Source organism: Stenella coeruleoalba, assembly GCF_951394435.1.
Source record: "Stenella coeruleoalba genome assembly, chromosome: 14".
In the NCBI taxonomy this organism is placed as follows: domain Eukaryota; kingdom Metazoa; phylum Chordata; class Mammalia; order Artiodactyla; family Delphinidae; genus Stenella; species Stenella coeruleoalba.
The window spans coordinates 46,053,183-46,073,319 of NC_137160.1; the positions used below are offsets into that span (position 1 = coordinate 46,053,183).

General features: G+C 41.6%; 1 protein-coding gene across 2 annotated transcripts in view; it reads left to right on the forward strand.

Moving 5' to 3' along the window:
* Window positions 1-6,019: 6,019 nt before the first annotated feature.
* The window catches only part of CDH2 (cadherin 2), a 214,012-nt gene continuing 199,894 nt past the window's right edge, over window positions 6,020-20,137 (forward strand). Inside the window, exon 1 of one of the 2 annotated variants that reach the window (XM_079942955.1) lies at window positions 6,020-6,180. In XM_079942955.1, the coding sequence (XP_079799081.1) occupies window positions 6,121-6,180 (60 nt within the window). In that variant the 5' untranslated portion in view covers window positions 6,020-6,120. Of the gene's footprint in view, window positions 6,181-7,424; window positions 7,444-20,137 lie in introns of those variants that run through there. The other variant, XM_079942956.1, reaches the window with a different exon arrangement.

Below are 20,137 nucleotides of genomic sequence, written 5' to 3' on the forward strand. Positions count from 1 at the left end.
ATGTATTTCTCTAGAACTTCTCTCTAAAGAACTAAATAGGCTTTACTGACATCCTTTTCTTAGTCCTCTGGCATTTTCTGAGGACAGTGGAATTATTTCTCTTCTACAGATGAAAAAGCATGTAAAGACATGAAGTGGCATGTTTAAGATTATTCAGCCAGCCATTGACCTGGGAAGAGAACACAGGTATCCATAGCTTAATAAATACTTTATCAACTGCCTCTATTTTCACTGGAGGAAAGGGTACAGTCAATAAAAGTTTAGATACTAAAGATGTCTTACTATCGTCTAAACACTGAGAGTTGTATTTCAGAACTTTCCAGAAAGCAGAACTTTGCTTTTAAAAGGACATGAGGGCAAAAGCTTGGTACCACTAAACGTTACCAAAGTCTTCAGTATGATTTGTTTTATTTTCTGAAGAGAGGTTTAGCTTGAGAAATAGGCAATCTGACTTTTAAATAATCCAAAGTGGTACCCCATAAATACTCACACTTCTGCTGTAGAAGGTAGATTTCTTGAATAGCATGCAAATCATATTTTCTCAGATACAGGTGATCTTCAAGCAGGACTCACGAAATCAACTAGGAAACCTGGACTCTGGGAATGAGTAGGCAGAAAGTGGTTCGAGAACTTTCAAGAGCCAGGTTCACAGGAGAAAGGCTCTGAGCAAAACGCGTTGTAGTCCTGGTCTTGCTATTATCAACTTCTGAGATAATTCAAAAATGAATTCGTTTTCCTGTATGAAATCAATATATTGACATTGACTATACTGTTCCTATGAATACTTCCATATTCTCAGATTTGTTTTTATGCATTTCATAAAGCCACCAAATTTTTTATTACTTTTATCAGCCTGTGTGTTACTTACAGAGCCATTACGATCTACATTAGAGATTTCGGGTTGTTCTGTAAGATCTGAGCCTCCCGAATAAAACTCTGATTAAAAGTCTCGGCTTTTTTTTTTTTTTTTTCAATTGCAGACAGAACTGGAGGAGGTGAGAGGAACAGTCACCGAGATTCCTGAGTAACTCCACTCCAAATCCTCAGTGGAAATAATCATACTTCATACATGTACAGATAAAAAGCTAAGGTCCTGGGCTTCCCTGGTGGCGCAGTGGTTGAGAGTCCGCCTGCCGATGCAGGGGACAGGGGTTCGTGCCCCGGTCCGGGAAGATCCCACATGCCGCGGAGCGGCTGGGCCCGTGAGCCATGGCCTCTGGGCCTGCGCGTCCGGAGTCTGTGCTCCGCAGTGGGAGAGGCCAAAACACTGAGAGGCCCGCGTACCACAAAAAAAAAAGCTAAGTTCCTAGTGTGTTGCTCTGTGTTCATATCAGGCTTTCTTAAGAAATTCTGGTATATTATCCACATTTGGGAGAGAGGGAAAAAGAACCTCAGAAATGTTCAGAAACTCACCCAAGTTCATGGAGCTAAGTCTACCTGAATTCAAATCCATAATCTGTTTATTACACCCTTCCACCTTCCAGAAGGGGACTTGGTGGTGCTCCTCCTAATACACGGGCCGCTTGTGAATAACTTCCCTCGTCATGCAAATGTATAACAAACTCATTTTCTCACTTCCTTGACTGTATAGACTTCAAGTGATAAATTTGGTGATATTTTCCATAAAAACTTTGAGTTTCATTTTCAAATACTGAAAAAAAGAAAGGTAAATAATATTTCCAAACTAGAGTGGATTTTTTTTTTAAAAGCCAGGTTTTTCTTCTAGTATTGGAACAGATCATGACTTCTCTCGGTGAGGATCAGATGAACGGATGGCTTGCACTTGGCTATAGGTTATATCAGAGATAATGACTCTTGAAATGCCAGAATCACACTAAGTCCCATGAGATGATCGTACTGAGAAAGGCATCTGAGAATGGAGACCAGTGAAAGGAAACGCAGACTTACATCTCCAATCAGACATACTTTGAAGAACAAAATACCTGAGGGAAATACTAGACAAATCCCCAGCATTATTAAATTCTCCTTTTCTTGTTTTTAAACCATCCTCATTCCACATAGGTGAATTTTTCTAAAGTTAAAAGAGACTCCGTAGGGGAGACTGGGAGTAAGACTGAGTCCCAGCCAGCGTTCTCTACTTGCCCGCTGGTAGCCTTCTGTACGTCTTTAAGCCTCAGTGTTCCTGTAAAATGAGGGAGTTGCACAGACCACCTTTACGTTTCATTTACAACAGTCCATGACTCTAAAAGGCCTATGAACCCAGGGAAGGTCAGTTTTAACAGACTAAAGCTGGCTGGGGAGAAACCTGCAAATGTGACGGCTACTTCCTAAGGGACAAGGGATAATCCCAGCTTGCCCTGGAGATGGGGAGAGAAAGGGGGAAGCGTGGAAGGTCTTGAGTTAACATTTGGGAAGGACACTCAGCTGGGTGTCAGAGGCCAAGACTAGTGTGTGTCCTTCCCCAGAGGTGTGTGTGTCTGGGAGGAGTGTGTGTGCAGACTTGACAACTACTGTTTGCATTTCTTTCCAATGTCAGGATCCTTTCAGAAAAACATTCACGTAATGTATGTTTAGCAACTCCTGTTTGAGAATACACACCAGAAAAAAAAGTTATTATGACTTTTCTTTGAAATGAACGTTTAAAAAGGAATCATCATGGCATTTACATGCATATGAAAACTTGCCATGAGTGCAAGAGGCGTCATTTATTCAGTCTGTCTGTAATGTTTGATGCAGGTATTCATTTGCAGACCTCTTGTAGTAAATCGGCAGCAGTGCCTAGGTCAGAAATCAAGGGATTAGGCGGATTTTCAGTGTTATGAGTCCAGCCTTAGTTTTAATTATTATTTTTCTGGTTTTCCCCCTCTTTCCCCCCTTCCCTCACAATCAAGCTGTTTCTCTGGGTCACTGCCTAAGTCCCTGCAGCCCTGGAGCTGAGCAAGCTGATAGGAAGTCTTCAGACTGGCAATGCCTTGAGGAGAAGCTGAAATCCTGACCGCTGGGTCACCACTTGCCCAGAGAAATGAAAGGCCCCATTAGATTACCTTTAGAATGGTGCAATGAAAGTACCATTTGTGTTGGGTGTCAAAGTCAACACTAGATCTACTTTCATTAGCATCAAATGGATGCACAAGTCTCCAATAAGTTGATTTGAGACTAGGCTATCCCTTCTTGTGATCAAAGGCTGATTAGCAAGGTTCGGCTGACCACGTGATCAGGTTAAACTCAGGCAAGATTCCAAAGCAGTCCATAACCATTGAAGAGTGAGAGGCATGGAAGCTGGACATAAAATAAAAAAGTAAAAAAAAAAAATGCTGCCAATGCTTACCTGTCTGATTGAAATCTACTGGAGTCAGAGAATTAGTTGACTGACAGGCATTCCAAAGCAGATTTTGAAGTCATAATAAGAGTTTAATTTATAAGGGGCAAGGTGTTTAAAGCTTCAAGCAAATAATACTAACAAGCAATAGTTATTCATGCTGAAATCTCTTCTACCTTTACATTAATCAGAATGGCAATAAACATCAGTGGCTATTGCTGGGAGTGGTGAGGATGTAAGTAAAGCCTCAAGTCCAGGATCACAGCTTAATTCTTAGGCATAGAGATGGGATCTATAAATTCCACTTTGGAATACAACAAAGGATATCCCCATATTGCTACTAAGTGTTTTACTATTATGCATGACTCCTTGAAAGTGGAATTTATAAATACCCTATTGCGAGGAGTAATTTTAGGCCAATCAGCCATAGTATGACAATAATATCTAGCAAAGAAGGAAGAGAAAGAACAAGTGGGGCCTTTTGTCTTTAAATTTAATTAACATGACCTTCCTTATCCTTTTGAAAAGAAAATCCAGAAAAAATTTTTGAATTTCATTTTAAAAAGGCCTACAATATTATGTTTTAATTAAAATTGCATAAACTTCCCTATGAATATTGAATTTTGAAAAGCCTAGCCAGCGACAGTACATTATTAAAAGCTACATCACTTACGTCAAAGAAATTAGTACTTGATTTTTAGAGATTCATTATCAAGTTCTTAAATGATCAGTATCCTGAAACTCAAATTCAAATAATCTTAATACTTCAGTTACCCAAAGCAGAAGAGTAATGTACATTAACCGCAACGAAGTTCGATGACCTCCGAAGTGCTGAAACGCTTAGAAAAAAAACCGTATTTTTATTTACCTGAAAAACCTTAAAAAAAAAAAAGTTCTGACAAAAACTTAATACCTCGCCAAAATCAATTGCTCCTCACCCTTCCCTCCATTCCACAAATGCTTGTGACCCAAACTTGTAAAGTCTCTCACTTTTTGTGAACCACCCCAAGTTCATGCCTTAAAAGGAGGAAGCAAATATCCTTTACTTGGTGCGAACTCTGAATCAGTCATTCATGTCTCAGATAATCCTATTTTCACGGCAAGTTCTGGTTTTAGGTCGTTTTCCCTTTTCTCTTTCTTTCTTTACTTTCTTTTGTTGTTATGGGGGGGGGGTGTACGGAGGGAGTCAAAGTCCCTTAGACCGTTTGCTAAAAATAGTGAACAGTATCACTAACGAGTAGAAACAGACAACAGGAGATTTCAAATAAAATAACACGCACTCTCAACCCCCCAGAGGGAAAAACAACAAAACAAGCACACACAAACTTGGGCTGTTCCAGCACATCCGCAACGGAGGGAGAGGTGCGTGCGCCCGAGAGAAGCCACGGGGCCTCCCCCCTCCAGGCCCGCAGGTGGCTCGCGGCGAGCGCCGCAGACAACAATGGCCAGGATGGGCTTTGCCTGCGTCGCCAGTTTGCTGTGTCGGCCCCTGCCCAGAAAAACAGCCAGAACAGAAAGAGAAGCGTGCGTGAGGCGACGGAGAACGCATTCCCTCTCCAAAGCCTAATCTCTGATTCCCCTTCGCGGTCCACAAATGAACCTGCCACCAATCAAGTTCCTGCGCAAGTTCTTTTCTTTCCCGCAGCCCCTCCACCTGCCGGGGCGGTGCTCTGCGCACCCCAGGCCTCCCTCCGGCGACCCCCCGCTGGCTGCAGCAAAAATGGGGCGCTTCGGCTGGGCGGGGGCGGGCGGCTGCCGCGGATCCGGCCGGCTACCGCTGCAGCTTGGTGGCCTCCGATTGGCCACGACGCGGGCGGGGAAGCTCGGCGGAGGAGGGAGGCGGGGGCGAGGGCGGCGGCGGCGGGAGGAGATCCGAGCGGGGAGCGGGCTGCGCAGCCAGGCAGCTCGCGGGGCGGGCGAGCGCGGGGAGAGCGGCGGCGGCAGCTCGCCCTGGTCGCGCTCGCGGAGGACGAGCGGGGCGCGCAGGCGGCGGCGGCGGAGGGGGTTGGGGCGGCGCGCGCGAGTGAGCGGCGCGGGGCGAGAACCGGCGGGCGGGTTCCCGGCGGGCGGGAACCAGCAGGGGCAGCCGCGGCGGCAGCTACGCGGGACGGAGCCGCGGCAGGAGCGGCCGCGCCGGACCCTGGCCTCACCCCCGCGGGTCGAGGCCAGAGAACAGTCTCCAACTCTCCCAGGGACCGGAAAGGGGAGCCCAGAAAGGGTCCTCAGCCCACACGCAGCGGGGGCGGCGGGACAGCTGCCCTTTGTGGGCGCAGCGCTCACGGCCCGAAGCGCCCTCCCCGCGGCGCTTTCGCCGCCGTCTTCGTCGTGCCGAGCGGCCCTGGAGAGGGGACCCGGAGGAAGCAAAACCCTGAGACCGAAACCTCGCGTTGCGGAGCTCCTGGGGGGTGCCAGCCGCTCTTCTTCCACCTCCGCATCCTCCACCGGCCAAGGTCCCCGCCGCCTGCATCCCTCCTGGCTTCCGCTGCGCTTTGGGCAGAGCAGCCGGCGCTGCCACCGCGGCCCCCCACCCCCCACACACACACAGAGACACCCTCACGCGCACGCCCGCCTTCTCCCCCGCCCCCTCCCCAGCTCCTTGATCTCTCGGTCTGTTTTATTACTCGCGTTGCGAGTCCCGCGGACTCCGCGGCCCGCTATTTGTCATCAGCTCTCTCTCCATTGGCGGGGAGCGGGGAGCAGCGGCGAAGGGGGTGGGGTGGGGAGGGAAGGGAAGGGGGTGGAAACTGCCTGGAGCCGTCTCTCCGCGCCGCTGTTGGTGCTGCCGCCGCTGCTGCCGCCGCCGCCGCCTCCGGCTCCTCGCTCGGCCCTTCTCCGCCTCCATGTGCCGGATAGTGGGAGCGCCGCGGACCCTGCTGCCGCTGCTGGCGGCCCTGCTTCAGGTACGCGACGGTCCCCGCGGGCCGGGCCGCGGGCGGGGTGGGGCGGGCGGCGCCGGGTCCCTTTGTTCCCCGCGCCGCTGCGGGGCCCGGCTGCGCACCCGGGAAGGGAGTTGCCGCACCAAGCGGGCGGGAGCTGCGCAGACACTAGGCTTGGGCAGGGCGCAAGGGCAGGGCTGCCGGAGCCAGCCGGTCTCCCGCGCCTCTCTTGGCGGGTCCCGAAGGGGCCGATCGCGGGCCCCCTCTGCTCCTGCGGGGTCAGGCGAGCTCGCGGGGCGGGGGGTGTCCCTAGGCAGCAGAAAGGTGAGGTAGGATAGCACTCCGGTTTTGCAGTTTTCCGCGCTTCTCGCCCTTAGCATTGAACTTTGCTCCATTTTTTGTTTGTTTATTTCTGCAGGGATGGGTCGCGAGTTTGCAGTAGGAATTCTCACTCTGGTATCTTAGTTACGGGACTTGCTTCCACCCCACCTCACCCTGGCACCCGCGCGCCTCCCGGTGCCCAAGGGCTCCCCCGTCCTATTGTCTTTATCGCAGCTTAGAGTTGCTTCTTATTTTTGTTTTCCTGCCCTCACAATTTATTTTTTTGAGTCGGTCCTACCTGAAAAGAAAACCTCACCCCCTAGCCCCAAAGAGTCTACGCGGGTCGGCGCCTCCGCACCCAGCCCCTGGCCCGCACGCCCCTTATCCCGCCGGGCGGGGAGAAGTTCCGTTACTCGGCTTTTATTCTTCTCCTGTCCGGCTGCCTCTGCCGTGCGTGCGTCCTGGGGGCGCCTTTACTTTTCACGCCTTCGGGAGAGCGCCAGACAGCCTTTCCCTGCAGTCGGTACCGGGAGGCTCCTCCGCGGCAGGAAGCACCTGCTCCAGGCTGGTCGCAGCCTCCCTCCCCACTCCGCGCCGCGGATCCCCAGTCCGGCCGAGCGCCCAACTTTCCCGCGGCGTCCGCCCGGAGGATGTACCGAGGCCCCTCCCGGCTGGCCAGTCGGGTCTTCTGAAGCGACGCCACGCGCCGCGGCTGCGACACCCGCGCTGGGCGGGGTCCGGGCGGGGGTCGCGAGTCTGCCCCCGCGAGCGGCGGGGGCCCCAAGCAGCTGCGGGAGAGGGGCGTGTCCGCCTTCACTTTAGGGCAGGATCTTCAGGGGAATCCGCCTGAAGGGCCCCCAGCGCACCGCCGACGGCTAGGAGTGGCCGGCCGGTGGCCGCTCCAAAAAGTGCGGGCGCGGCTTGGAAGTGCCTTTGCCACCGGGGCGACCGGGGCAGAGACAGATGGTGCGGATCGTCCCTCTCTGTGGTCTGCGTGAGTCAGGGCCTGGCGCGCTCCGGCCGCGGGCGCCGGGGGCTGGATCGGGCTGGCGCCCGCGGTCTCTCACACTCCCTCCCGCCACCCCCTAGAGGGGTGTGGGCCGCGGCTGCGCCGAGCCCTGTCCATGGTGCGCCGGCTCCGCGCTCTCCTCCCCCGGGTCCAGTTCTCCTACTTTCCCGGCTTTCTCCCTCCCACTGGCTCCCGGGCCGCCCGGGTCCCGCCGTTCCTTTCTCCTTTCTTGGGTTTCTCCTTTTGTTCTTATCATCTCCAGCTGGTCTTTTTCTTTCCCCTTCCCCCATTCGCCAGTCCGCTCCCCCTCCCCCGTCCCCATTCTCTCTCCTGACTCGGGGGTTTCAAAACTGTTAGACATTTTGGCCTCTGCACTTTTGGGGAGTGGATGGAATTTCTCCTAACTTGGGGGAGGAGACCTGCCAGTCACTTGCTAACAAAAGTACCTCCTGTTATAAAACCGCCCTTTATTCTTGGAGCGCACACTCATTATTTCACCTCCTGTCACTTCATTTATTGTTTCTTCTTTTAAAATGGGGTTTATTGAAGAGGTTAGGCTGAATGGGGAAGAAGGAGAAAAGTGCTACTTCAAGTGTTTGAAGTTAAGGGGAAAGCAAGATAAACTTAACCCTGTGGACATCAGGTTTTTTTAAAACAAATATGTCATAGATTAAACAAATCTCACTTTAAAAAACATTATGTTTTGGATATCATGGCATGGTCTGACTTATTTACAGGCAACTTATAATAAGTCCTAAGAGTGTGAGTCCAGCAGTGGATGGTATGCTCACCAACTTTTTGATCTGAAAGTAAGTTTTAATTGAATACTGTGCAGTGAAGTTAGGACAGGAGGAGACGTTTGTTGGTCGCTAATAACATGGGACTAAAGTGTGTACCACTGGAGCAATCTCATTTCCTCTTTGAGTCATCTGCCTTGAAACCAGGTGTGGATTTTGTAGGTCATTTTATTTCCTTAAGCATTTTTAAAATACATCATTTATAAACGTCAAATCACGCCCTTCCCTTTTCCATTGTATGTTCTTTCTCAGTTTCTTCCAAGCCAATGTCTTGTTGACTTTTATAAACCTCGAGGAAAGGGGAGATTAAAACTTTGTCATCAAGTTTGGGTTATTCACGGGTTCGAGTCGAGCAATAACATTGAGTGGTTTGCAAGGTCATTAGAAGTGGAAGCAGAGCAGTTTATGCAACACGAGTTTTAGGGTTAAGTGCACCTTGTGGATTGTACACACTGAGATTGGAAATGACTTTGTGCTAATGGTCTGATTTACACACCAGAATAACACAGATCTATTCGCAAGGTGAAAATGGCCCCTCTGCAGTCATCTGCTATTAAAAGTCTAGGTTTTTGTTTGTTTGTTTGTTCATTTGTTTTCAGGCCAGACTAAGGAGTCATGAGTTTTAGAAAAGAGAATGAGTAGGTTATTAGTGTAGATAACGGAGCCGCCTTATTTTTTTCAGACCAGTTAAAGAAGAATAATTGAATATTCAAAAGGACTTTATCCCTTTAATTAACTGAAGTGTTCTTTTACTTGGAACACTTTTTTCACTTTGAGAGAATCTTTACTAGTTGAGTTATTCTGTTACCTAGATTTACATAATTCTAGTCAATTTTGCATATTATGATACTCAGGTTTAAGATTTTCTCTATTCTTCCTCATTTTAGCTTGAGGCATTAGCATCGTCCTATTTTTAAAAAAAGCAGAATTTGAGCATTAAACTTCACTGATCAAGGGATATCACAAAGTTATGACAAGCTTTCCTTTTAAATTATACAAGTGACTTTCAAATCCTTAAATAGATTTATCATCAGGAATAAAAACCAATTTTACTTTTACTACCCATCCAGTAATGAATAGATTAGAAGCCTGCTTTGTTTTTCTAGTTCACATTTTAATTGCATAGCTGCATTGTTCTAATTTAAATATGTTTGTATGGGTTATGAAGAATCAAGGACACCTCCTTAAGATTCACAGATATTCTAGATTCTTAGTCTTATTGCCTTGGTTCTGCTTTCAACCCTGGATGAGGATGTATGAAAAAAGATGCACAAACCATATGTGATTTTCACCTATTAAGTATAGACGTTCAAGGCATTAATATTCAACACGTGAAATGTAAAAAAAAGCTTTGTTTTAGAATGTGGAAAATCTAGGATACAATAATCATTTTAAGTATAGACCATATATGTATTCACCATGTTTATTTGATTTTCAACAGCTTTGTAACAAGTTCCTATGAAATTAAGAATTAACATAGTTGGTGTTCACAGTTTATTCCACTTATGCGTCTCTGCCCTTTTTTAAACTTGTGGCATGTGGCCATGACTAACAAGTGGTGCATTGCACATGTTCTAGGGGTGATTTGAAAAATAATTTGTGTATCCTAAAATATTATAAACATATTTTAAAATTATATACATAAATTAAAATTATATATAATTTTTTAGGCCTTAATTGCAAGTTCAAAATTTACTTACAAAGTAGACTTTCATACCTTCATCAGAGTCTACCCTGACCTTCTTCTAAAAGTTTGAACTGAGATTTTAAGGGGAAATTCTTTTAGATAGTTTGTATTTTTTACGTGTAGAGACTCAATTCTTCTTGGAACAGATTATTTTGGTGACAGTGTATTGCACCAAACTGTCCTTAATTTCCGTTTTCATTAAAAAATCTTCAATTCTTAAATCTGTTGCGCCTCATTAAGCTTTAGGGTTATTAATTGTGAAATGTCAGGACTTAAAGCAACAGTTAATCTTGCTTTAAAACGCCTTCAAAAAAATCCTCATCCCCATCGTGTTTTCAAAGGGATAGTCTCAAGTTAGAAGAGTGATTTAAAAAAAAAATCAGCTGTTATTTAAGAAGTGTAGTGTTTGTATGTACTTTCTATGGGTTTGCCCAAGTTAACATTATTCAAATTTGCTCTTTGGGCTCAAATACAAAAATTAATCAAGTTTAAGCACTGCATAGACTTGTGGTGAATTTCATCAGCCATTTAAAAAATATGATAGATTTGGAATTTGGGTTTTGTTATTTGAGTAATTATTTCACATCTGCCATGAGTACACCTTCTAGAATCTATTTTCAAGTTGGGTTAAGAACTTTAAGCTGAAACATAATTTGTACCAACAAATCATTACGCCTCACATTTCTGTTTTTTTCCTTCTACAAATTTATTTTTGTTTGAATTTTTCAGTAAATTATGCCAGTTAATTTGAGCGGATGATAGTCTTTGTGTATTTAACTAAATGTAGATAAGTTTTAAATTAAGCAAACCTATTCATGCCAGGGAGGAAGTATATACAGATAAATATTGTAGTAAGAGCTACATCTTCTGCATATACCAAGTGATGAGTTTAAAGTAGGCAGAAGGTGAATTCAGGATCTAAATGGGACCTTGTGAAAAATTTGAACTTAAAGATTATGATTTGTGTTACAATCGAGTTTTTAAGCTCTATTTTAGATTATGCGTAAACACTGCTCAGTTTTTCCATCTTACTCTCTTTAGGACCCAGTGTACTTCCTTGTCTGAGCTTCCAACTGTACTTACAGCAGGCAGGCTCTTGGGTTGCATATATATGCGCAGTACGTAGGTTGAGGACTGCTATCTACATGCGTTCCCTGCAACATTTACCACAATTTGGCATGAACTGTCAATTGATAGTTAATTGATAACTTTGTGTGTGTCATCCAAGGTGGTTTGGGCACAAAGAGTATAATAGCTTTGTTCTGTGCAAGTGAGCTGCCCTGACATAGTGTCAAGGTCAAGAGCTAGTGTCAAGGGCAGAAAGCCTGGGGTTCTAATCCGGTCCAGATGTAGTTTAGTCTCTTAAACTCTGCTGACCTCATTTTCCTCAATAATAAAACCTCGGGCCTGGTTGGATTAGTTGATCTCTAAGGGACTTTCTAGTTCTGTGACTCTTGGGACTGCTTAAAATATCCCAAAATGATTCCTTTTCAAAGACTTTGGAATGACTTTAATAACTAACCTGAAATGCAGAGATTTTTCAGGTATTCAGAGTGATAGAGTATGATTTTTGAGGGCTATTGACAATAGTTTATCATATATGATAGCATATCATTCAGCATTAAGAATATAGCTCTTTTGGATGGACCTAGAGATTATCATATGAAGTGAAATAAGTCAGACAGAGAAAGACAAATATCATATGATATCACGTATATGTGGAACCTAAAAAAATGCAAATGAACTTATTTGCAAAACAGAAATAGACTCACAGACATAGAAAACAAACTTATGGTTACCAAAGGCGAAAGGGGGGAGAGATAAATTAGGAGTTTGGGATTAACATATACACACTACTATGTATAAAGTAGATAAACAACAAGGACCTACTATATATAGCACAGGGAACTATATTCAGTAGCTTGTAATAACCTATTAAGGAAAAGAATCTGAAGAAGAACTTATATACATATATATATATGTATGTATGTTTAACTGAATCACCTTGCTGTATACCTGAACTAACACAACATTGTAAATTAACAATAAATAATAGTTCTTTTTTAAAAAAAATATGGCCTCTTGACCTAGCAAGTTCTTCTCTAGTCATTTTTACAGATATGTCTGTATTCATGATGTATGCATGATGTATATATATTTACACATACAGGGATTTGCATTGAAGCATTGTTTATAATTACAAAAGATCAGATTAGATGGTCTCTGAAAGTCCGGTAGGGACTGATTTAATAAATTGTGGAATAATGTGCAGTCAGATTTGAGAACCCCTGCTGTGTGGAACAAAACATTTTAGTTCTACTTACAGTTCAAGAAAATTATTGTTAAACCACCTAATGTTTTAGCATAATCACTAGGTATCTACCTAGAAAAGCTTCAGGGAAGGACAGCCAAAATCATCAGTGGGATTTCAAGGCCTCTGAATGAAGAGGAATTGGACATAGACCACAGAGAGAAGCTATAACTGAAGAACAGAAAATCAATGAGAGTAGAAATAAGATGAAGATGACATACACTAACACTAGAACATCCTAAAGTTGGGTTGAGAACAACCCGTAGCAGGCTGAGCTTATAAGTAAGTCCAAGGAAAATTGGCTAAATTTAATGGGTAGTTATGTAATAGATAGTTTGCATGTTGTATCATGGAATGACCACACTGTGCTGAGTTATCTGTGCCCGAGAGATTATACTAGTTGGTTAAACCATTAAGATATTTCTTACATTCTCTTGACTGATTGAATATTTAATTTTTAACCTGTTCTGATAGTGAAAAGGTAGCCTAAAGTGGACCTTACTAGTACCTAGAACTTGAGATCCAGGAGAATGTTTAGTATTAGAATCAGATGTTTTGGTCTACAGTCTCAATTAAGTAAGATATTTAACTTTCTCAGGTAGCATTGGGAGAATTCGTGGTGTAATGCTTTTAAAACAGCTTGAGTCATTTAAAAGGAGGTGTTATTATAAACATAATATGGCATTCATAATCCAGTAACTTGGAGAAGTATTTGATCCATGATCTGTTCTTAGATTTTCTTTTGCAAAATATACCTACCTATACTAAAAATAAATAAATAAATCCTGGAATAATAGTGTACTTCTGTACTCCTACATACTGTTATTTTAATATTGTTTTTTATGTTAATTTTAAAAATTAACTTGACCATAGCATACTTATGTACGACCATATAGTTTTATATTTTTATGGTCTTAGTTTTAATGTTTGTTTTTGTGTTTTTTAAAAAATTGTACTTGACCATCATAATTTAAAACATTCATGTGGAGTTTCCCCACCCCCATTCTGTATATAATTTAGTGTTTTGGTGAATTAAGGAATTAGTAAAAAAAAAAAAAAAAAAAAAAAAAAATTAAAGGATCATAATTTGGAATCTTTATTATTCCAGAAATTATTGGAACTAGAAATGTGAAATGACTCTCTTTATCCTCATTATTATAATAAATTTTGAGTTTATTCAACTTTCTTCTATTGCATTAAATATCAAAATTGGTAAAATTCTGGCAAAGGGAAATCTAAATTGTAGGGACAGGAAATAGTTTAGTGGTTTCTGGGGCTGGATGTGGATGGAGACAAGAGATTGTTTACAAAGGGGCATGAGGGAATTTTGTGGGTGACAGGAATGCTCTAGAACTTGACAGTGGTGGTTAGGTGAATGTATAATTTTTGAAACTCATTGAACTATACTCTTAAAATGGATGCATTTTATTGTATGTAAATCATACCACAATAAAATTGGTTAAAATATAAATGACAATTCACACATTAAAAAAAAAAGTATCGAATTTCGTATTACTGCTTCCAGTAAGGAATCTAAGGAATGCCCTTTCAGTGTTTTTTTTTTCCCATATGCAGTTCTAAGACATTTCACAATTTATTTTATTTTTAGTAATAATCAGTAGGTCATTCATATAAGTCAGAAGAGCACACATGCCAGATAAAACTATTTGAAACTTTAGATATTTGCTGTCATCTCTTCAAATATTTTTTTTAAAACCAACGTCTGGTAGTACTAAACCTTAAAAATGAAATAAGTTTAATTGTAGGGAAGGAAATTAACATGTTACGTCAGTTAATTATTTCTATAACCTTGTAACATAGGTGGTTTTATTTCCATTTTAGAGACTATCAAAGAGGGAGTCAGACAGTCTGAGTATTTATTGTGAGAGTGCATAGTAGAGCCATATCTGGTTATAGCAGAGTTAAGCCTGACTGCAGGGCCCAAGGTGTTTTCCCTCCACCAGGCTGGGACCCTTTTAATATGATATTCAGGGAATGAATATCGAATTAGAGGGAAATTTCAATTCCTCACTACTGAGTTTATAAGGTTTTTGTAAAGTAGTTAACTTTTGAGTTACATTCTCTATTTAATTTTGACCTTAAATAGTTTGATTTATTTTGGCATCTGAAACCAAAATTTAATGCTTGGTTAAGATTTTCATTCTTTTTTTTTTTAATATGTTCCCTTAGAGAAAGAAGAAAAAAAATCTTAGGTAAATGATTCATAATCAGTTTTATAATGTTCTTCAGATTGTCTTGATCAACAAATAATGTGTTGGTAAGTACTCAAAAAATATCTTTTTGTGTGTGAATCCTGGAATTTAAAATACTTTCTAAGAGCCAAGAAAGCCTCAGGCTACGCATGGTTGTTTTTGTTTTTTGGGTTTTTTTTTTTTTTGAAACTGTGTTTTTTCAATAAAAGTAAATTCAAGAGATTCTGTCATTGTGTTAAAACATTTTAATGTTTAATGGCACATTTTCCATGTTTGAGTAATTCGAATTACTTCTCCCACAAATGAAACCAGTTGACATCTTTTAAAAATATATACATCCACATCTACAACAGGTTTTTGTGTGACTGTTTTGTGGCGTGACTGAGTACACGCTGATTTGTTTGCTGCCCAGAAAGCCTAGAACTATTTTGTTTGTAACTTGACCTATCGTTGGTGGGTGGATACACTTGGCTTGACTATAATAGCAAACAAAATGTCTCTTAGTTGGTTGGGGAGCTGTTAAGCGAACTCTGAAATAAATCACTTAAAAAACATTAAACTTATTAAGTTAAAGGCTATGATTTAATCCCTATGCTTAACACAAATCTTTAATAAATCAGAGGCTGTGGCTACTTTAATTTTTCTTCTTTTGTTGTCTTAATTGGTTAACACAACAGTTCAAAGTCTGCAGTTCATTCTTTATGGCTTTCTGGTCCAGTTAGTAAAGAAAAGTGTGTTCTGTGCAACCAAAATATTAGTCTTTCACAGCTCCTTTGGTATACACCCCCACAAGAGCAACTCCAAGATTGGGTTCTCATGTCTTGCTTCTCATATTTCAGGAAATTCAAATTTTAAATTTCACACACACACACACACACACACACACACACACACACACTCACTCTTTATGAAAGTATCAAATGTATATGGGACAGTGCACGTATAAGTGGATAGCCTGCTGAGTGTTCATTAATTGATCATAGTATTTAATCAGCACTCAGTCAAGACACAGCATTCCAGCATCCCAGGGGTACCCTCTCCAATTTGAGCCATCTCTTCAGTGGTTACTATTTACTTGACTTCTAATGGCATATATCAGTTTAGCTTATTCCCATACTTTATGAAGTCGTACACTGTACGCCGTTTTGTAGCTGGCATCTTTCACTCAATTTGTAGAATCATCTGTATATTTGTATCTTATATATTTTTTAATAGTCACAAAATTAGGAAAGGCTCATGGACTCTATAGAAGGATCTGGGGGATGAAGGAAGGTGTAAGCTGAGTTAAAAACAAAAATAAAAACAGGCTGTTTCATTGCAGCTAAAGGTCACTTCAGTGTTCATGGTGTCAAACCACGAAACACCTTTTGTGGATTTTCCTACCTAGATATCTTCTTCTTTAGTTCTGGTAAATTGGCAATATTGTTCACCAAAAACCAAAGACATTTGGAATTTAGTAAGGTATAGCTTTTCTTGGCTTCCCTATATCAGAAGGAGGATGGAGACAAAGCACTAAATATCTTTTTGACTTGAAGTCTTAAAGCAGAAGGTTTGGGTGTTAAGACTAATCTTTTCAGTGATGCTTCTTAATACCTTCTCTGAGCTTCCTAGTGACCCACTTCTCAATGAGGTCCTACCCAGATTTGTTTTTAATTAATTTTTATTGGAGTATAGTTGCTTTGCAATGTTGTGTTAGTTTCTACTGTACAGCAGAATGAATCAGCCATACATATATATTTATCCCCTTTTTGGATTTCTTTCCCATCTAGGTCACCACAGTGCATTAAGTAGAGTTCCCTGTGCTATACAGTATGTTCTCATCAATTATGTTTTATACATAGTATCAAGATTTGTTTTTAATTTAAAAAAGGTTAAGTTGGGGGTTATAATACCACAGACTGCTAGTTTTCCGGCTGGTCAGTGCATCTTTGGGTATAGTTGATCCTCTTTTGTGTTTGTGTAGCTTTTTTAAATATCTGAGAGGTTGCCATGAAGGATGCGGAGCGCCATGCTTGTCCCAAGCTTTCTTTCTGAGGGCCTTTTCTCTCCATTTATAATACATGTTGAGTAGAGCTAGAATCTAGGTGGAGGATTCCATGCATAAGGATAAGGACTAAGGAATCCATATCCAGAGGGAATGGCCCACCAAGGGTCTGGTTTTTTTCAAGGCAGCTCTCATTCATTTATGTTTGTACATGAGTGGACTTCACAATATTTAGAAAGATTGTACTCTTGTGTGGCTTTAGCTTATTGATATCTAATTGGTACTTCACTTGTGTTCCGCCCTTACACATGGTTTTCTACCATAAAAGCAATTGTTTACATACAGTGTTTGTGTTTTCAGCATTAAATTTTATTTACAGTTCTGTCTTTTTTGTTTGACAGATAGCTAAGAACATTTGGGGAGAATCGCATAACCATTGATTTAATTTACCATCTGATTTATAGCTAAGTGCCTTGTAAATGAAGCTGAATTAAATCCGTGATTTGGTTTATGGTCTTTCCCTTTATTTGAGGCTGTCTCAATGGAGCTTTGTTTGAAAGGGGGATAGTGGTATATTTGAATGTAGATAACAACGGATTATGTGTAGATAGCTTATAACATTTTATGGCCTAGAATAAAGGCATTTTGGAAAACAGTGAGGTTACTTTTTCTAGTGTTTGTGTATGTAATGGATTTGTTAAGAATCGTCAAGACTCTGATATCTTATTTTCTGAAGTCTTGGTTCTTCATAATTAAAATAAATAATATATAATAATATACATAACATGTAATATGTATTATATATTATATATAGGTTGTATATATTGGAATAAAATTATATATAATAAATTAAATATATATACATATGGTGTGTTTCTGGAATACTACTTCGGTGGGTATGCCAAGATATAAATTGAGACTGTCCACCTCCAAACACAGTCTTCTCAAACATCATGCTGTATCAAATTATATTTACCTCTTTATATTTCCACATTGAGATATTTTGCTTATCTGAAATTTACTTTTGTATTTGGTATGAAATAGGAGGTCTTTTTTTTTTTTTTTTTTGCGGTACGCGGGCCTCTCACTGTTGTGGCCTCTCCCGTTGCGGAGCACAGGCTCCGGACGCGCGGGCTCGGCGGCCATGGCTCACGGGCCCAGCCGCTCCGCGGCACGTGGGATCTTCCCGGACCGGGGCACAAATCCGTATCCTCTGCATCGGCAGGTGCTGACTGTCAACCACTGCGCCACCAGGGAAGCCCCGAAATAGGAGGTCTTAACATGTGGGTAGCTGTCATTTGTCAAAGAAAACTTCTGGTTTTTCTAAACAAATGCTTCCTCTATTAAGTACAGGTTGCCATAGGCTTCTGGATGTCCTTTTTTCTCTCTCCAATTGTGCTGATTGCCTAGTGAGGCAGTGTGCACAATGGTTAAGAATGTTGGCTCTGGAGCAGGACGACCTGTTTGGGGCCCTGGTTTTGACACTTGGCTGTTGTGTGAAGTTGGACAGCATGTGTGGCGTTTCTATCACGCAGGATGTCTGTTTGTAAAATGGGGGTAATAAGTAGTATCTGTCATGAGGTTGTTAGGAAGAGTAGGTGGGTTAATGTATATACATCATTTAGAAAAGTGCTTTCATATGGTAAACAAGATGTAAGATCTTTAACTGAAGATTTGGGGGTATAATCATTACCCTCGTTTTACACAAACGTAATCAAGGGGTAATTTAATTGTTTGAATAAGTTTGAGTACTTGGTACATTCGAAGCGCTGTTCTGTGTTCAGTGTTCCAGGGGGATAACTTGTCCTTCTGCATGGAATGCTGCCAGTGCCCCTTAGATGGCATGTGGAAGCCACAATTGAAGGGCGCATGTTTTAACATTCCTCCTTTAATTCTAACAGATGTTGTCTAGGCTGATACAATTAGGGAAAGGGATGAATATATATGGAGTGTCATTCTGTCAGCAATTTGATTTGGGAATTACAGGTAATCAAACAGGAGCTATTCTGGTGTCTTCGTAGGTCTGTCTCTTTGCTTCTGTGATTTAATTCTTTAATGTTCTTTTATGGACACAAGCGTGTGTGTGTGTGTGTGTGTTGTTTTGAGACTAGCCTGCAACCAGAGTAGGTTACTTAGTCTCTGAATGTTTTTAACATGATCATGAGGACCCAGCAGAGAGGAGAGGGTTGAGGGTAGTCTTATCATACTGGTTGATGCCAGTACAGAATCTGCAAAAACAGAGTGAAGGTAGATTCATTGTTCTTGTAGATGTTGATGATTTATTGATGATTAGATGCAAGAAATGTTACATTTAACTTAGTTTCATTCTATCTTAATAATATTGCATTATTTTTGAGTAATTACTATGTGCAGGCACTGTTCAAAGTACTTTACATTTATTAACTCATTTAATTTGCAAAAAAATTTTACTCAATTACGTATGAGGACACCAAAGTACAGATAGGTTAAACTGAGGTGCCCAAAGTTATTTTGTTAAGTGATGGAGCTAGGATTCAAATGCCAGCAGCCTGATGTCGGAGCCTGTGTTCCTAGGTTTGATATTTATTTGAATGTAGGTAAAAAAATTAAGGCAGGATAGACTTTTTAAAACAGCTTTTTCCATTGTAAAATGTGGTACATGTAGAGGAGTATATAAAGCATATATGCAGTTTAAACAATAATTAAAGTTTACAAAATATGTCCATACAACTACCAGACATCTTGAGAAATAGAATATTACCAGTGCCTTGAAAGTCTCCAGAGTACTGTTCCCATTTCCCTCCTTCCTCCCAGACGTAACCATTATCTTCATTTTTGTGACAATTATTCATCGATTTTCCTTATAGTTTTATCATCTATGTATATATTCCTTTTATATATGTGTAAATGTATATATAGAGATGTTTATATAAATGTGTATATATCATGCATATATGTGTAAATGTACCATGTATACGTGTGTATGTATATGTGTGTATATATACACAAATGTGTGTGTGTGTATATATATATATATAATATATTTTTTGTGATTCCTTCTTCTCAGTATTATGTCCATAAGATTCATTCAACTGAGTCGTGTAGCTATAATGTATGCATTTTCACTGCTCTAGAGCACTGCATGCTATAAATACGATACAATTTACTTACTCAGTTTATTGCTGATGGACTGTGTGTCTGGTTTCAGAATTTTGCTGCTGCAGACATTCCTGTACATGCCACCTGGTCGTAAGTGCCAGGGATACTCTAGGGCTGCATTTCCCAAATTTTAGCTTATATAAAAATCACCTAAAGCTTGTTAAACAGATTCCTGGCACGATCCCCTGAGCTCCTGATTCAGTACATCTCCAGCAAGCTCCCAGTGATGGAATGCTGGTCTGCTCTGGGGTATGTCCCAAGGAGTAGGATTGCTGGGTTACAAGTTATGTGCCTGTTCTTCTTTACCAGCTACTGCAAGAGTTGTTCTCCAGCTGCGCCACCAGCACCACGTACATACTTTTCTTTTTTCATAATCTTAGTATACATACTCTAGTTAAGCTTTAGCATTTTTAACGACCTGGTGGACTGCATAATGGTATCTCTTTTTGGTTTCAATTTGTATTCTTTTTGTTACTAACACGATGGAGATTGTTTTCCGGCCTTTCGTCTTCCTTGCGGTG